General features: G+C 40.8%; 1 protein-coding gene across 1 annotated transcript in view; it reads left to right on the top strand.

Moving 5' to 3' along the window:
- pcdh11 (protocadherin 11) overlaps positions 1 to 19556 on the top strand; it is a 126291-nt gene that overhangs the window by 12892 nt on the left and 93843 nt on the right. Inside the window, exon 3 of the mRNA XM_056439250.1 lies at positions 504 to 3011. Within this exon, the coding sequence (XP_056295225.1) occupies positions 504 to 3011 (2508 nt within the window). The remainder of the gene's footprint in view (positions 1 to 503; positions 3012 to 19556) is intronic.

Raw genomic sequence — 19556 nt, 5'->3', positions numbered from 1 at the left:
CAGTGTATTTAAAATGGGAGATCTCACTGTTGTGTCTCCACTTCCAGAGTTCTCTCTCCCATTATAAAGTAAAATGTTGCAGGATGCCTGCTCTATTCTAACTTGACACAAGATAGTGAAGACAGAAACACATAGGAAAGGAGACTAAAGACATAAATGGATCCCGTCAAGCAGTAGTTGCACAAGAAGGTGGAAGGACTTGATTTACTACAATGGTTAATCACATTTGAAAAATCATTAATAATGCGCAAATTGCTAGGTTTCTGGGGCAAATATTGTATAGTTTAGGTGTTTTAGTTTTAGGTTAGTAAAACAATCTGATAATTAGCGAGTTTGAAAAAGCTTTTGATTAACAGGTACCATACTGAGATGAGCAGTGTTTAGCCAAAAAACAGCTGCCTTGTAACAATGCATGTAACCTTTTCTCAGTGGTGTTCACATTTAAATATTACGAGTACTAATCAGAAAGAAACATAACACAACATGTTGTCTTGTCTTCGCAGAGTGTCAGTGAGTTTGGCTTAGACATCATAGAGACTCCTGAAGGGGACAAGTGGCCGCAGCTTATCGTTCAGCAGAACCTGGATCGCGAGCAGAAGGACACCTTTGTGATGAAGATAAAGGTAGAGGATGGTGGCAACCCTCCCAAGTCCAGCACCGCCATCCTCCAAGTCACCATTTCCGATGTCAATGACAACCGTCCCGTCTTCAAGGACAGTGAGCTGGAGGTCACAGTGCCGGAGAATGCTCCCGTGGGAACATCGGTTGCTCAGTTTCATGCCTCGGACGCAGACCTGGGTTCCAACGCACTGATCCACTTCGCCTTCAGCAACCAGATCTCTGCCTCAACCAAACATCACTTTGCCATTGACGGCTCTACAGGACTGATGACTGTGAAGCAGCCACTGGACAGGGAGGTAACTCCTGTTCACAAACTCATCGTCCTTGCCAGTGACGGCAGCTCCAGCCCATCCAGAGCCACAGTGATTGTTAATGTAACAGACGTTAATGACAATGTTCCCTCAATAGACACTCGCTACATCATCAACCTTGTTAATGGAACTGTTCTGCTGTCCGAGAACGCTCCTTTGAACACCAAAATAGCTCTCATCACTGTTACTGACAAGGATGCAGATCTTTATGGTAAAGTAGCTTGCTACACTGACCATGATGTTCCTTTTCGATTGAAGCCTGTCTTTAATGACCAATTTTTACTTGAGACAGCTGCCCACCTAGATTTTGAGACGACTCGAGAATATGCAATTAAGATAGTGGCTTCGGATAGGGGGACGCCTCCTTTGAACACTTCAGCTATGGTTTTAATTAAAATCAAGGATGAGAACGACAATGCACCCATCTTCCCCCAGCCGGAAATCCAACTTTCCATACCAGAGAACAATGACCCCTCTACACAGTTAATAAAAATCAGTGCCACTGACGCTGACAGTGGACGTAATGCTGAGATTATTTATACTCTTGGCCCTGATGCGCCTGACGGGTTTAACATAGACAGACGGTCAGGAATTCTCTCCGTTGGCAAACGACTGGACAGAGAGAAGCAGGAGAGGTACTCATTCACTGTCATAGCGAGGGACAATGGCTCGGCGTCCCTGCAGAGCAATGTCACTGTCAGGCTAATCGTCCAGGACCTTAATGACAACAGCCCAGCTTTCACACACCCTGAGTACAACTTTTATGTTCCTGAGAACCTGCCTCTCTATGGAACTGTGGGCTTAATCACAGTGACGGACACAGATGCGGGAGATAATGCGATTGTAACCCTGTCCCTTTTGAATGGGAAGGATAATTTCATCATCGACCCCCAAACCGGTGTGATCAAACCCAATATCACCTTTGATAGGGAGCAGCAAAGCTCCTACACCTTTATGGTCAAAGCAGTTGATGGAGGGCAACCTCCAAGCTCCTCCTACGCCAAGGTCACAATCAATGTGGTCGATGTGAATGACAATCGCCCTGTGTTCGTCATCCCATCCTCCAATTACTCATATGACCTAGTGCGAACCACCACCACCCCTGGCGCTGTGGTCACCAGAGTGTTTGCCATTGACAATGACACAGGTATGAATGCTGAGCTGCAGTACAGCATTATCAGTAGCATCATCATCACATCCAGGGTCTCCCCCAGAGGTCTCTTTGTCATCGACAAGACAACGGGGAACATAACACTGCAGGAGAAAGTAGTGGCAGCTGATCAGGGGTTGCACAGGCTGGTAGTCAAAGTCAAAGATCTGGGTCAGCCCGAGTCATTACAAGCTATCGCACTTATTCACTTGTTTGTCAATGACACTGTGTCAAATGTTACCTTCATCCAAGAGCAGCTGCGAAAAAGTATGGAAACACCCTTGGATCGTAACATAGGGGACAGTGAGGTAACACCTCAAGCCAGTGGATATGTGATTGTTGTCATAGCAATCATTGCAGGGACCATGACTGTCATCTTGGTGATATTTGTGACTGCCTTGGTGCGCTGCCGACAGACACCCAGACACAAAGTGGTACAGAAGGGCAAGCAGAGTGGCGAGTGGGTGTCACCCAACCAAGACAACCGTCAGATCAAGAAGAAAAAGAAGAGAAAGAAGCGATCTCCCAAGAGCCTCCTCTTGAACTTTGTGACCATTGATGAATCCAAGCCTGACGACCCCACCCATGAGCATGTTAATGGCACACTGGATCTCCCTGTGGAGTTAGAGGAGCAAACCATGGGGAAGTACAACTGGGCCACAACGCCCACCACCTTCAAACCTGACAGCCCAGATTTAGCCAAGCATTACAAGTCCGCGTCCCCTCAGCCTACATTTCAAATCAAACCGGAGACTCCAGTGGCCCCAAAGAAACATCATGTGATCCAGGAACTCCCCTTGGACAACACGTTCGTGGTGGGCTGTGACTCTCTCTCCAAGTGCTCATCGACTAGCTCCGATCCGTACAGTGTCTCAGAGTGCAGCTGTCAGGGGGGATTCAAGACTGCGGGGCAAATCACCACCCGACAGGTAATTCATGACTTCCTTTTTAAACCCACCCACACTAGTCCCCACTCACATTCCCCTTGCTGTCCCATGGTAGGTGATGTGAAAGGTGGAGGGTGGCAGCTTGGAGCCAAGGGATTTTCCCGCACAGACCATGTCTACATGAATGTCATTTGCACTTAAAAATGAAAAGAATAAAACACAATTTGTTACAATTAATGCAGCAAAGCTGTCATTTTACCACTATTAATTCATGTTTTCATCCTCCTTCATACACACTCATAATTGCATAATCATTTACAAAAATGTGCAGGTTAATTTCATTTTCAAAAGCTTGAGTAATGGCAGCAGTGCAATTATGACAGCGGGCTTTTTTAACTCAGTCTGAGTTTGTGGCGATGTAGTCTGATTTAGAAGAGCCTGGGTTAGGCGGCAATGATTTAACTTTCCACTGATGTATTTGAGGTCAGGGGTGAATGATGCTGTGTGCTAAAATATTGGATTGATTTAAATATAGCACAGCAAAAAATAAAAATGGCAGCGGACAAAGTCTGACGGCAATAGCACGAAACAAAAAAAGTGATCTTGACATCCTAAAACCACTTAATAAATAGTCCCACTTTTTGTAGATTTTTTAAATATTTAGGGTGCTGCCTTAGCCTTTGCAGTGAGGTTGTGTGGGAGAGAATGCTCATTTAAATGCCACAGTACAGCAAAGGGCTTATGATTCTGTAAGAGATATGTGCCAAATGCGAAGTGCCCCAATAAATAAAAGCTGGCGAGGGAAAGAAATGTAAATCAGAGGTAAGGAGCGGTGGCCTTGCTCAGTGCTGACAGCCAGAGCAGAGCACTGTGGGGAAGACTGAGCACTTCTTGGGGCAGGGGGAGGGGGTCACAGAGATCAAGGTGATGCAGAGCCTTGAGACCAATATACTTAAACAGCAAGGGAGCAGTAGTCCATAAAAAGCCTGCTACGCAGACGCCGCATTCAGACCATAAATGCTCTCCTTTAATTACCCCAATTATTGGTATAAGCAGCATATGTAGGTACACAATTTGTTCATTCTTTAAATTACCTCACAGAGGATGTAATGACATCACACCACATGTTCTCTGTTGTGATGTGTTGTAGTTTATGTTCGAGAGGATACTGAAGATTGTTCAATCCCTAATAGAGGATGTAAAAGTTGATATTCTACCTGCTATCACCGGCACAATGGACCTAATGAAGGCTGTGCACGGGGTAGCAATGTATTCATATGGATATGTCTCCATCCATATTTCCCCTCAGTCTCAAATTTCCAGTTCAATTTGTATTGCCAGTTTGATCCATTTTCATTTTCATTTTCATTTTTCTTAGGCTTTGGTTGTTGTTGCATTGACTTTCGTTTTTGTTACTGTTTTGATTATAATTATCCCAACTGTTATTCTTCCAATTATGGGTCAATTTCATGATAATGCATCAATAATTGATTTTATTTGATGAGGTGCTTGCTTTTGTTTGTGTCTAGTCTCATAGTGTGCACAGTTTTCAAATATTTGGTTAGTGTCTGTCTTTTTGCTCCCAGTACGCTTCTGTGTGACATCTAGCATTCAAATTCCTTATGGCATAGTTTTGATGAATGGCTGTTGATCCTGTGAAATATTGTGTTAATTTAAGAAGACACCCACACAGAGTTGATATTCATTCCCTTCATCCACCTTTTATTTGAAATCCTGGTAAAAAAGCTATCTGCCATGGTACATTATACATAAACCGGCTACATGCCCTTGGTACCAAAGATTAAATTCATAATGTATTTGTACAACACTCTGACGAGTTGTCAGGGTGATTTTACCCTGTTACTGGTAGTGACTGCCCTGAAATATGCAGAAATATTCTGTATATGTTCTACAATTCTGAATTAGTTTCCGTCATGAATTTTACGTATCAAGGATTTACATTTATTTTCACGTATGTTGCTGATCAGAGTGAAGTACTTTTGTCAAAATCAATGAATATATGATTAGTAAACATCCTACCAAATATTCAGGCTCTATTTGAATCCACTTATTACTAAAGTACGTTATGCTTATTCATAGCTCAAAGAGAGGTCAGGTTTAGTCAGTTAAATATTCTCATATTTTGGTTCCAAATGCTTCCATAATCTGAATATTATCTAGAAAAATATGGCCTCGTTAGTTCTACTCACCAACCATATCATCAATGATGTTAAGCTGATAATACATCTTTTTTTTCCTGTCCCCTTGAGCAATTGAAAAGTGAAGCCTCCCACTTTAGACATTAGATTTCCCACCAGTTTTAAGTGTGCTTATTTAAAGCCTGTGTTATGGAGAGAAAAAAATAGCACAAAGCTTGGCTTGATGAGAATCGGTGGCTGCAAAGGTTAATTAAATGCACTAAAGGGTTAATCACTCATAGTACAGTATGATTAAAATCACCGTAATTAGGTTTTGAATGAGGCTGATAAGAAGAAAAAGGGCAGCCATCCTTTAAGATCATCAGTGATGCCACCTACTATCTCGGGGAGAGTCACGTTCTCAGGATCCAAAGTAGGATTCACAATAGATGACCAGCTGTCCAGTTTGTCAAAGCTATTATAATTTCATTGCTGCTTGATTTCATCTTTGAAAATAGATTTCCTTTAAAAGATTACAAAGTCGAAAGAAGAACACAAAAATCCAGCACTCCTCCAAAAAGTGTGGTTGGGGCTTTTATTTGAGTATATTTTTTCAAATGTGGCTGTTCAAACAAAAGCTACATTTGGTTTGTCAATGTGAGCTCTTCAGGCTCTCTGTAAGCCTAAACCTAAAACCAGAAGTCCAAAACTGAAGATCACAGGCAGATATTTGCGTTTTCTTTTTTTTGTTCGGCACTGACAGATGGTGCTTTAGGGCCTTTACAGTGATCTCTCTTTGCCCCACACCCTCCTACGCACCTAAAGCAGCTGGGAATAAAGCAAAGACTAAAAGCCTACCCATGGAATAACGATGTGGAGGGCACAAAGGAGGAGATGATTATGGTTGAAGGTCACCAAAATGTTTTCACGGATTTTACAGGTGTAGCTGATAAAGAGTAAAATACTTCAGAGACCACAGATTTGTGCCACCATATGGCTTCATTATTCAACGAGAGCGGTACTTGCAAATGCAAAACCTCCACCCGCCCCTTCCCACTCTGCTCAGTTTTTACACATCTCATCGTTTTCTTTTAACCCCTAGCCCATGATATTAGAGGTCAATCTGCCTCCAGTGAGGAGCTCTTCCGAGTATATGTGTCAAAGCAGAGGGAGATCAAATGAGTACCACCCTGCCTGAGTGAACTCAGATATCAACATGAATATGCAGGGCATAAAAAGGCTAATACATTCTTTTGTTTGGCACATAATTCTGAGCACACAGAGCACACATGGTCACTGCTTAACAAAACTCCTTCGGTGACTCAATGCAAGGAAAGCTGCTGCTGTTGTTTTTTTGTAGTAACACACATACACACACACACACACACACACATGCACAGCAGTTTCAGCTTAGACAATAAGAGTTATGCCATCTTTTAGAATGCAATTTATGATATTATCTTCTTGAAAAAAGATGATATTATAAAAGGATTGGCAGCATTGAACTCTACATTTGCATCCCATCATGTATTCGTGTGGGCGAAGGTATGGTGGGCCTTTCACGTGAGCCACCTGGTCTGATGACAAAGCGCTTGTGACTCATAGTGGGGGCATCGCCAGGGGTAGAAGCCGCAATTTAAAAAGGCTAACTGGGCTTGTTAATCAAATCTGATGACAGTATTAAATCATCGCTGATTATGGCTTAATTTGATTTTATTGTCATTATTTGTTTTGTTTCTGTTGAGTCATTGCATCTGTTACTCACTGTGCCTTTGTGTAAGCACCATCAGGTCAGATTGTGTTTAACTCAGAGATTGGCAGATGTGTTGCTAAACTTCTTAGGAACAGCAAAATGTCATATTCTGTACATATCAGAGGACCCACTGGCAAGGGTCCGAAAGTAAGAGTGGGCCTAAATTGATCCAAATGGCCCTTTAAGCTGATAAAGAGTAAAATACTTCAGAGACCACAGATTTGAATGAAGAGCGCTGCACTAGTGTGGTGGGAGACAAAAAGACAAATTGGGAGTGCTAATTGGATTGCATGCTCTGATAAGTACAGGAAAATGCACAAGCATGTGACACTTGTAGCATTCTTCAAGGAAACCTGACAGGATAATGACTTGATTGCCAGCTGTGCCTTGAAGAATGCTTTCATTGTTTGTATCTTCTGAGATTTTTTATTCAGTTTTCAGTGTTGCCTCACACTGATAAGGCTACAGCTTAGGCTGCTCAGAGCTCGATGATATTGTAACTACAATCTCCCTATATCTGTCTGTCTCTCTATATTTCAGGAGACGGCACTGAAACCACCACACTATGGCACACTCTGTGGCACAGGTACAGCTCGCTCCCACAGGATTAAAATCAATCTCTAGCTCCCACTACCTAAAGCCAGAAAAAAAGAGAAAAGAGAGAGAGAGGGCAGAGGGAGGAAGGAGAGAACTGAAGAGGTGAAAGTACTTTACTGTCGCTACAGCCTGAAATCCCATCTCTTCATTCAATCGAGAGAAAAGATGAACTTGGAGGGGGAGGGGGAGGGGATCTCAGAAAAAAAAGAGACGCTTCAAGATGCCTGGCTGAAACTTGACAAAGCTCCTCCTGTGAATCTGTCAGAAGTTTGAAATGCTTTATTGAGTCGTCTGCCCTTACTTACCTGTATCAGTGAAGACGATACTGTATGACCTGAACCCTCCTCACGAAATGTCCTCTCCAGCACTCACTCTGTAAATTAGCTGTTCAATACAGTCAGTAGATCTGTAAATTATGTTTATATTTATGTATCTCACAGAGTTGATGGTGTTTATATTTATTGATTCCATTTCTTTGCTATGTTTTCAAAACTGCCTGGTGGCCATTTTGTTTTCTTACTTTCTGATTCTTGTGTCTTTTGACATTGCTCTCTCTGAGCTTTCTCATGGAAGTAATGACTTAGTGTCCTACTGCTGCAAGGTCTCCAACCTGTAGGCTACCATTAGTACTGAGCCCACATCACAGTGTACCTTCTGTCAACTTTGGCCTCTTTCTGTCCCACCTTTGATGCCACTGGTCGCATTTGTAGTGACGAGTGTGGCGCACACAATAGTCCTGGCCCCACAATACCAGCACATGTGTAGTGATTGACAACCGTGCTACCCATCGCCATGTTGTTGTTGGAGTGGGACGACTGGTCGGATAAGTTTAACACTTTGAGCAAAGCCACAATCACAAGGGACTAACTGCTGGCGTTATAATCAAAAGCTGTTTTTGTAGGGCAGATTTGAAGACCACTAAGCCTGACCTTTTGTGTTTTGCTTTAAATTCGGATGTGATTTAACCTGTGAGAATAATAATAATCCTTGGGCAGTCTTTAAATGAGTTGTTGGGCTTAAAGCAAAAATTACTTGACTTTATGCACTTATTTACGTTGACACAATATGTTTTCTGATGAGAAGAACATCGAACAACCAAACTGAAAAGGAAATGCAGGCTTCGGTTTAAAAACAGCAATAAGTTAACATTTGACAGAAAATCCATTATGGTGCACTTACTACTTCTGAGCCGTTTTGTTCAGAGCATCATTTTGCTTCCACTGTTTCTTCACCTATAAAATCATTATGGTACAGTTTGTCCTGCCTAGAATAATTTCTACAGTATACACCAATAAATGGCTTGATGGGTTAGGAGCATTGTTGTTCAATAGTCCTGTTAATTGGTAAGCTACAGACTGCTTGGATAGGTAAGGCATAAAAGACATCTACAGCACATGCATATAACCATAGAATTAGAGCCATTAAAATAGACATAGCCTGTGTATTCAATTGGAAATGTACAGATGGACTGCACCCGAGGCCGTCCCCCCTCTTGTGAGAGACTACATATAGATAAATGGAAATTCTGCACGGACTGCCTTTTTGATTTTGTTCCAGACTTAATATGTCATGGTTCTACAGACTATGTCTATTTTAAAGCGTTTCATTTTATGAGTTGCCTCTTTTTGAGGCAAGTTGTTCTTGTTGAAGGAGGTATATTCATGTAATTATGGTATCAAATGTATTCACTACTGCGTAGGAGCCACAGTATGAACTATACATAGCATCCTAGCACTGTGTATTGATTAGATTTGCCTGATCTTTTGGGGGGGGAAATACTCACACATGGGGAGAGCTTTTGTCCTTGTGAGGGAGACAGACAACCTCACTTGTATTCAATGTGAAGTACAATATGCACCTTACATGATCTTTGTAATTGAATTTGATTTGTCAGTGTGGAGAAAACTGTAAATGTTTTGTTTATGTATGTGTGCGCTTCTGAAATTTATTAAAGTCTTTTGCATTGTATTGCATATTTTGACGACTCTTCTTATTCATTGCTTTGAGCATCCAATATGAGTCTACATCACTCAGTCAGTTCAGTTTTCTGCACATTTGATTGTATCTGCTTTATGAGAACAGTAAGACTAAAATGAGGCACAACACACGTAATAGAATAATAATTTGTTTTTCTCATAAACATTTAGCCAGGAGCATATATAGTATGTGTCAAACAGGCTGTGGCCTGGAGTCGTATGTGTGGCTGTGTTGGTTTGGACACCATTAATTGGCCCATTTCAGCATGAGATAAGCTGCCCATTCCTCCTTTTCTTCTACATTTTCAGCGTAGTTAACGAGGAGACTAAGATGGAGGAATGGTGTAGATATACATCGCTCATTAGGAACAAATTACAAATAAAAAAGTTATGGAAATTTGGTTGGAGCACATCCTTTGAAGTGCAGACAGAAAACAGTAGAAGAAAAGCTTTTTTTTTAACCGCACATCATTTTTTTGTTTCTCCTCCATGAGAGCTGATTATGATCATTTGATAATGATAACTCTGCGGTTGTGATGTACAGTAGTACAAAAACACTGCGTTTTATACATCTGAGAGGAAGATTGATGCTGGAGGATGCAATAACCGCTGCTCTAACATGGTGTTGTGCAGTGTTTATGTGGATTTGATCCAAAAATACAGACTTGAAAGGCATAAAACAAAGCCAGAGAGGAGACAACAGAAAATCTTTAATTGCTTATAAAAGTTACCTCATATTTTAAAACTGAAAAAGAAATAATCAGTTCCCTCAGGGAAAGTGTCCTTGGTGATTTGAGAAAAGTATGCACCGTCGAGTAAAGCATTCTCTTATGGAGAGTGCATAAATGTCAGCCTTCTATAAATAGATAAATGTAAACCTGCTAAATGCCTCGTGCTTTCTTTCTTTTTTTAAACAGAGCTCCAGCTGATCACAAGGTAGTTGTATCTCTTTGAGCTGGATAAATTATTATTAGATTTTGCTTGTTCTTCATAACTAGGTAATGAAATGTTTTCAAATGAGACACAAATAAATATGCACAAATCTTCAACAAAGCTACTCCGTTAATTAGTCTTAACATGTGTGCGTGAAGGTAAAGTAGGCGATAAATACATTCTTTTTCTGCTTCAGTGCCAAGTCAAAGGTGAGAAAAAGGAAAAGGATTTAGTGGGAGCAGGAGTTGCCGGTCTAGTTTAGAACAGAAACAATTTCTTTGTCCTTGGACCATTTTGTTGTAGCTCCTCTGTAACCACATAATGTGCAGTAGTTACGGGTCTCAGCTTGCACTTGTGTTTTTGGTCAGCTCACATTAACTGCATTTCCTGTGTTTTACCATCTATAACATTATTTGTAAAAGTTGGCCCGTGGTTGTATTACAGTATGCCACTGAGGGAAGTAATTCCAGAGTTGCGACATGACATATTGATTCATGCTTTACGAAGACTGAGTATTCAATTTCATTGTATGGGATGTCGTATGTGTCCAGATTGTAAAGCCCTCTGAGGCAAATTTGAAATATGTGATAATGGGCTTTACAAAATAAACTGAATTGAATTGAATCGAACCAGCAAGGATGCAAGTTATTTGTATTATGTTTGATTACATTTAATTCAATGATATGTCTGCAGATGGAGAAACATGTACAGACCTGCACAGAAGAGCTCACACAGACACACAGCAATTCATTGTGCTGCGGTGGTGAGGCTATCCATATGGTCTTCATTAATTGTATGTTAGATTGTTTTTGATTTTTTTTCAGTATGGCTACCAAGCTTTTTCAGTGAAGCTTGTGAGACAGTAGTTTCCTGTTATATAAAATCTTCAAAGGCACTACAATGATCAAGTATACATGTTTATGATCAGTTGTGAAAAATGTGTTTTGAGACAAATCATAAATCACATATAAAGTTGGTCATTTGGAAAAAATTAGAAGTGGTAATAGCCCAGAAACCTTCCTCAACCTTGAGAATGCAATCGGTACAATCAGTACCTCACTCCTGTTACCAATTCTTCCCCTCTGATAAATGTAACATAAAACCAGAACCTATTTGTTATTCTGTGGATAACATTGCAAAGAAGCTATGAAGATGGCAAAAACCTTTTTTCCCCTCACATTACATTGATTTTACAAGTCATTCACATTGTCCACTGAGATCACAGTCATCTGCTGCAGATGGTATTGAATGACAATTCAAGATTACAGATTGTAGCAGTTGCTGCATCAGCTAACTTTTTTCTAAAAGCAATGTGCATGGAGTAATCTGAGCACCACTAAGGTTTTATGTTTTTTTATGTTTTTTTTCTCACAACATTTCTGTAAACTTGTATGAAAGGTCAGTTGAATTTGATGATTTTGGAAGCTACTCACACATTCATGAAGTCCTAACACATCAGTGTGTTTTTCAGTGGAGACCTCAGATACATTCAAATGCTAAGAGGCTTTCTTGGCAAAAACCTTTCAATAACAATGTTCCAAAATAATCAAAATAGAATTTGTCAAAATTTTCGGACAATACGCCATCATAAAATATGAACATTGATACAACATCCGATGATTGTTTAGGATGTGTACTGATGAATGGTTTATGTTCATGGTAGCATAAAGTAGAAGACTATAGCATCTTCATCATATCTCCACTTAACAGTAATGTTATGAATCGTACTTATGGAACAGAATATGTGGCTTTTCTCCTTCACCTTTGAGTAATTTGTAATTTTAAAAGGATTACGCTCTTTGACTTCTGAAATTACAGAAATGAACGTGTCAAAGTGAATGGTCCTCATTTCAACGGATGTTATACATTTCCTTAAAAGTGCTGAATACAAGATTGGGAGCATTTATATTGCTCTCAACATGACTCGTGGGTGTTATATTATTCCCCAACAGTGTTCTGCCAAGTCCCCATTGTGATGTGAGGGACGACTACTACTACTGTGCGGGGCTAATACATGTTGCAAGAGTCCCGGGCACGTTTAGGTCTAAAGGTTTACTGCTAGAATGGGTGTATTTCAACCTAAATCCTGATATTTTCCTAAACTTAACAAAGTAGTTAATCTTTAACGAAGGATATCTCTGAAAGACAAAACTTCCCGTATGTGCGTTCAATTTCTGTAATCTTTGTCGCATGAAAGTGGAATAAGCAAATTAACTTGCTAACTAGCCAGAGGTTTAATGAGTAATTGATGAAAGTTGCACTTGTAGACTAGCTAACTGACCAGCTCATAAATGAACATTTCACTACTTCATGCCCATTAAAATCTATTGTCTGTACTCTGGTCACAGAGTACGACAGCACATGGCTACCACGAGATCATCTGCCAATCACAACACAATAGTACTACAGTGGCGGCTGGTGGATTTTTATTTTTTTTATTTGTATTTGTTATTTTATTTAAAAGGGCCCATGTACAGTTAAAACATGAATGTCACCAGAGTTTAGCTTCAGCTAATTTGCATCTGCTGTTTGGTGGGGCCATCCAATCAATTTCAGCAAACATTCCAGTGATTCAATGCAGAAAAGATATCAAATATGCATCACTACTTTAAACACTTTTACATAATAAAGGACATTTTACTGATATAATTCAGTAGATATATGATTATTATGATAGCAGTGGACGTAGTGTGCTTTGTCATAGACATCCAATATCTTACGCTGCACTCCGCCGGTGGCTCCCCTCATTACAGCAGCCCCGTCATAAGCTTGGGCGATCCGTTTTTTCTTTTGTTCGTTTGGGACGATGGCGCAGCCTCTCCAGAAACGCTGTAGCGCTGGTGTCAGCGATTGCGTTCTGGATGGTAATGTACTCGAAAAAACGCTCCTGTAAGTAACTGTTGCCGTTGATGTAGCACAAGCACCAGTTGGCAATGAGTAGAAATGTCAGTCGTGTCGTCTGCTTGAATGGCAATAAAATCAGTATTCTGGACTTCCTCCAGAATAGAATCCCTTATAACCGACAGCATGCAGTCCAACAACTCGTTTTGTTACGTCTTTGACTTTACACAATCAATTACTTTGGATAAAATGTGCGTGTTTTTATCCACCTCCTCATTGTTTTCTCAACGCAATCCTGTGTCCGCCGTTCAGCTGGTAGTGACGTTCACTTTGCCCAAGATGGCTGCTTAACCAAGTTATCATGTGTTTCTTGGTGTTCTCGTGTTTTTTAATTTCTTCCAACAGTTGTTTCATGTCCCTTACTCTCGTATCTGTACATGCAGGATTTGTCCCCGTTGATTTAAAAAGCAAGCACGGAAAACAAAATACGGCATTAGCACGATAGCATCCAGCTAGCCAGACCTTACGGGTGCACCGGGCTCGACAGAAGTTGTGCATGTGCTGCTTCCCTTTCCCGCCGGTCTGTTGGTCATGATGTTAAAATGGTGACTTGCGAAGTTTCGCGAGACATCCCTAATGAGATTCCCAAAATCTTTTGTGCAAGATGACTTTAGCCCCAAAGCTGAACCTATTTTAGTGCACTGATTGGCTAAATTGTATATCACTCATTTATATCTTTAATCAGTGATTGGCTAAACTCCTTCTTACACCCGTCTCCTGCGGGCACAAACGTTTCTGAATGAAAGGGCGAACCAAAGGTGGAACCTGACAATGGCAGTTTCTGCTTCCGCGACAACGCTGTTATGAGCCGTTAACGCCGTATGAGTGCAGTAATTGCACAGTAGTGGTCACATGCTAGCTATAATGGGTCACTCTCACAAGAACAAACATACACTAAAAGCCGGTGCAGCCAGCCCTACTATATAAAGAAAGCAAAGAGAAAATACCCCTACAGAGAGAGAGATTGACATCATTATGTGCCTTTACTCCACTATATCTTAACATAGAAAATAATAGCATTACGCTGCTGTTATATTGTTCTTAATATCGAATTTCCTTTATTCAAGGAGGTGGGATTTTTCCATTTTGTACTTCTACTAAAAGCAATGCCTCTCGATAAAGTGTTTTAAAGTATGAATATGATAAATGCTTTAAATTGATCATGTAATGCTCTGTGTGTGCATGGAGAGGTCGAGGTCGATTAGCCCAGCAGCAAGCATGTTCCAGAGTATGATGTGAAGTTGTCCTGAAGCAATACTGACTGTTAAGCAGGGGCTATTTATGCATGTGCTGTGCAGTGGAGCAGGAAACAAGAAGACGGTGTCTTTCTGTTGCACTCCACTCAAGGCAACACTCCACCCAATTGCTGCCAAATCTCTGCCAAACTGAATAATTCAATCATCCCCCATAGCTGCGGTGTCTAGCTACCTTTGTGTGTGCAACAATCAAATCAGTGTGGAAGCCCGCCGAGTGGTTCTTTCTGAGACACTGAGTAGCTCTACAGCCCGGAGATTGTTTTCATTGAAAACAATTCTGTTGATTAAACGAGGTGTGACTGTGGAGCGGGGATCAGAGGAACATCGATTGTTTGTACAATTGTTTGTTCCTTGTTAAAAGTGTGATCTAAATCCGTAGTTGCTGATGGTGTGCAAGGAGCATATGGTTTGCTGGTGTGCCTGCAAGACAGTACTGTGTCTCTGTCTTCCTTAAAATATCCCAGGTGGAGAAATCCACTGTGATCGTTCGTGTAGGATTAGCAATGCCCTCACGATTGACCGGCATTCTAAATGTTTGGGGATGTACTTGCTTTGACATGGTTTGGTCAGTGCTTGATTGTTTTGTTGAGAAGATGTTGCTCCAGTTTTTACAGGAGGGATAAGTGAGCTTTACAAGCACTCTTTAGGAGACACCCGCTCCCCCCATTTCGCTCAGTCTTTGATCATAAGGTTTCAACCATAGTTTTGCCCAAGCAGATTTAACACTAATCCCCCCCAACTCCCATACACACAAGCGAAACACAGAGTAAAGAAAAGGCAGAATGTATTCATATTTTTAGCTACCAGGTGTATCAGCATTCTGTAGACTTCTGCAACGGCCACATAGAGAATATTTACATTGACATTTGCCCTCATTTCATTCTCTTTGTTTGATGGGTTTTACACTGTTTTCTTTAATCAATCATTGGATTGGATTCAATCTATTGACATTGCACAGAGTACAGGTACACATGCAATGAAATATATTCTCTGCATTTAACCCATCCTTAGTTATTAAGGAGCAGTGGGCTGCAGTGATGCGCCCGGGGAGCAACTGGGGGTTCAGTGCCTGGCTCAAGGACACTTCGAGTTGCAACTAATGGGGAGAGCGGGGATCGAACCCACACCCTTGGGGTTGCAGGACGACCCCCTTACCCCACTGAGCTACATGCTGTTGGGGTTAAAAAATGTAGTTTCTAAACCTAGCCATGTCCTACTTCGGGTCATTGTTCAATACTCTGTGGTGCTGTCAATATTGTAAAGTGGAAGCTCTTTTCTGGAGTGTAATTGAGCTGTATAGCTAAATGAGTTACAACAGTCTCAAATAAATGCAATTGAACGCTGTAGTACTGCACTACTTGAGGTGTGCCGCAAAATGCTAACGTTATACCATTCACCACAAAAACAACCATTCATGAAAGTGATTTTTTAGCTCGAGGAATTAAGCCAGTGTTAAGGACAATGTCATGACAGGATGAAGTTGTTGCATGCTTGCATGCTGAAGGTAGCCAGACTTAGAGGCTGCAACTTAAGACATTGTCCAAGGAGAGCTATGTCTGTTTCCTCCTTAATCCTGGTAATCCTTGTGCATAATACATGATTTGCTTTTGTAAAAGAGATTGGGAGATGTTTAAGATGCTCATCCGCCTTCTTAGAATAGTTGATAATCTGGTTTGAACAGAGGACTCAGGAGGTATTTAGCCTGCCTTAACATTTGCCAAAGCAGATGGCGTTGAAGGGGGAAGGTGCAACCTTAGCCCCAAACCCCCTCCCTTTTCTGCACGGTCCACTTTGAAAAACAAAAGAAAAAAAGAACAGTGGAATGATAATCAATGTTGTTTATTTTGCTGCTTGACTCTTTAAGTACTTTCGGACAGATTATAGGCTTTTGCTGGGGATAATCGGGAGACCGCAGACAATTGCCTTTTTCTCTCCTGACAGTATCCCCCCACGAATGCGGAAAGAACGCGTTAAAGTTGATGCCAACTCTTAATTCCTTATTAGTCCAATTGCAAACCCTGTTCAAATTAACTGGACACTGCGCTAATCACTGCATTTTAAACACCCCCTGTTCTGGTGCAGTGGACCTGCCATATCCAGGCACGATAAGACATGGCATGAGTCATATCTCCATAAATACTCATGTTCGAAGCTGCTTGTTGCTCAATGTGATGACACTATGAACCCAGAAATCTACTCCAGGCTAACTGAAAACTTCAGGACTGACCATTGAGTGTGCTAACTTCTGACTACAGATGGAGGAACGCCCTTTCTCTTCTATGTTGTACAGTAAAAAGGAAAGACCAAGTAGGACAACTCTTATTAGAGTTCACTGCATATCATGTATCATTTACTACAAGATGCAGTCTTTTTAATAAGTGTGGCAATGCAATACTTCTGATCACATGCAATATGTAAGGATGACTACATATAAACTATTCAGTTGTTTATATTGGGTTTTAAAAGAGTAAAGGCGTTCAAAAGAGTCTGGATGGAGCGATCTGTTTTGTGGAAGAAGTCTCAACACCAGGGATGCATTTAAGAGTATTTATTTGACAGTCATTTCTGGTTGCTTTAAAGTTTCTGTCGACCTCCAATAATCAGACAGCCAATCTAATGTCTCGCAAATAAGATTAGTACTTACAGTCTCCATTTAGTGAGCTTAAAGCTCCCAGTTTGTGTGTTGTTCTTAATCACCACCCCGATGGCATGTGCTCTCTCCTGCTCAGCATTTCAAAAGAGACTGAGCTTCCACCAAGAGAGATAACAGCTGCTTTCTGCTTCCGGTTTAGAGCCCTACCCCCGGTTTTAGACTTCAGAATAAGAGCCTAAACAGGAAACCAGCTAGGATCTCAAGGGAAACGCACCTCTACCAAAATAAAAACCAATCTCATTCATACTGTCCACATCCTACAGTTGTGATAACAATAAACCTAATAAAATCAACATTACAGTCACACATATAATACAGTGATCATACTTGTCTATGCTTCTTAATACATTAATCGGAATATTCCTCCCTAATATCCACTATGTAAATTATCTTTCTATATGCATTATTTAAAACATAAGACTTCCTTATTTACATGTGCAAGTGTACATAAAATCCACTACAACCTAACAGTTTCTAAGCCCTCATCTCAAACCTTATGCCTCTAGCTATCTTCTTAGCTTGGACTGGACACGCAACAAAATAATTTGTCGGACGAGATCAGCACATGAACTAATTAGAGCTTCCCATGACATAAGTAGGATGACTGTGGAAAGGTTTGCTCGTACAGAAGGACTGGTTAACCGAAGCATTTGATGCTGTTCCTTTGTCCTTTGTGCAGTTGTGTTCTAGAACAGGATATTGTACATGACTGTCAGGCTCAATCTGGGGCAGAAACACAAACACAGAGGCCCCAAATGCATCCCGCTCAAACATTCACACAGTGCAAGTTAATCCGGATATATACAACAGCATGCTGATTTTCTTTCTGTGCTCTCACTTCATCCAGTGACAAGCAACATGGTTCAAAGTGAATGCTTGAAAAGCACTCTAATGTGAATATCTGATTACATTCAAAGCAGTTTGTACAAGACCCACGAACGGTACACGTTATAATTGCAACTACATCCACAGCTTGATATCTTTGTGTCATAGTTGCTATGATTAATGCCATAATTACATTTTTTTCCCTTGTCATCAGTGCTTTGCTTGTAAGTGCTTCTTCATAATAGAAACACACTGCATGTCATGTGCTTGAGATGTGTATGCAAACTGCAAATCAGCTTGGAGGTATGCAAAGAGCCATTAGCAGAGAATGATGGATGGTGAACAACAAAAAGAGCTAATGCTAGGCAGTGGTAACACACATTATGCAGCTCTTTCTAATGGCTCTCCTCTACCTGTATCAATGTTAGGACAATGTTGGCTCATTGAGTGGAAACCGAAGCACAACTAAACAAACATCTCTTTTACAAGATGTTAACAAAGTTTTGATCAAATCACTTTTCTCCATCAGAATCAGTGCCACGTTGTGTTACTGAATAGCATGTAGCTTTTAATATACAATATCTAGTAATGTGAAATATGGTTTCAATGCCTGGGATCATTTTCCACAACAAAGTAGAAGGACAGCCAGTGCTTGGAACATCACATAATCAGATATATTTTTGAAGAGTCTTCTAAAATAATGTGTGTGATATTCACTGATGCTCATAAAGAATGTATGTGCATGAAGTCTTCAAAAAGAGCAGCAACTCATTCCCAAGATCAATCAGACAGATTACATGTCATTTTGACACTTTCTTTGTTGCAGAGGTCTTTGTCGCTTGGCCAGACCGTCATTATGAAGTGAAATGGCTTCACGTCATGCTGCGCCATGAATTTTCAGGGAAATTGGTGCTTCCCACACACCTCTTGAGATGCCTCTTTCACAGTTATGTCTTAGTTATAACTGTAACCTTTTTTTAAAGAACTGACTTCATTGACAGTTCCTCCCTGGTGAGGATATTGTCATTTTTGGACTATCTTTTACAAGTTAAACCAATGAAACAGGAATCCGACCACTTTCACAATCTCAAATAAATACATATGTAGTCCATACATTGTGATTAGAATAGTTACAATCTGAAACTCCATTAACCAATTTCATCACCGTATTTTCAATTTCACTTCACTTTTTTCTATTTCTAAGATCCCATGTACAGACCACTATGTTTTCTCCAAATCTGTTTTTCTCTGCTTGTTGTTTGCTAGGATGGAGGTTACAGTCTGTGTTTTCAGCAAAAGAGAAAGATCCAGGCATCCAGGAGAATTGCACATGTATTACGGACAAATTCACCACATATATTACCAATGCTCCACACATATAGACAGGCGCTGCTTGTGATGGAGCACACGTGTTCAAGCCCAGAGGTAATGGACAACACTTCAGTGAATTGTGCCGACCTTATTGTATTGTGTGGATGATTGTGTTATGCTCCCTCAGATAATGACTGTGCCCTACTTTGACTTTGAGGCAGTGACCTGAAATAAGGCACACAAG

This window comes from Pseudoliparis swirei, chromosome 19 (assembly GCF_029220125.1).
Source record: "Pseudoliparis swirei isolate HS2019 ecotype Mariana Trench chromosome 19, NWPU_hadal_v1, whole genome shotgun sequence".
Classification (NCBI taxonomy): Eukaryota; Metazoa; Chordata; class Actinopteri; order Perciformes; family Liparidae; genus Pseudoliparis; species Pseudoliparis swirei.
This window is presented reverse-complemented; position numbering and strand designations above follow the sequence as displayed.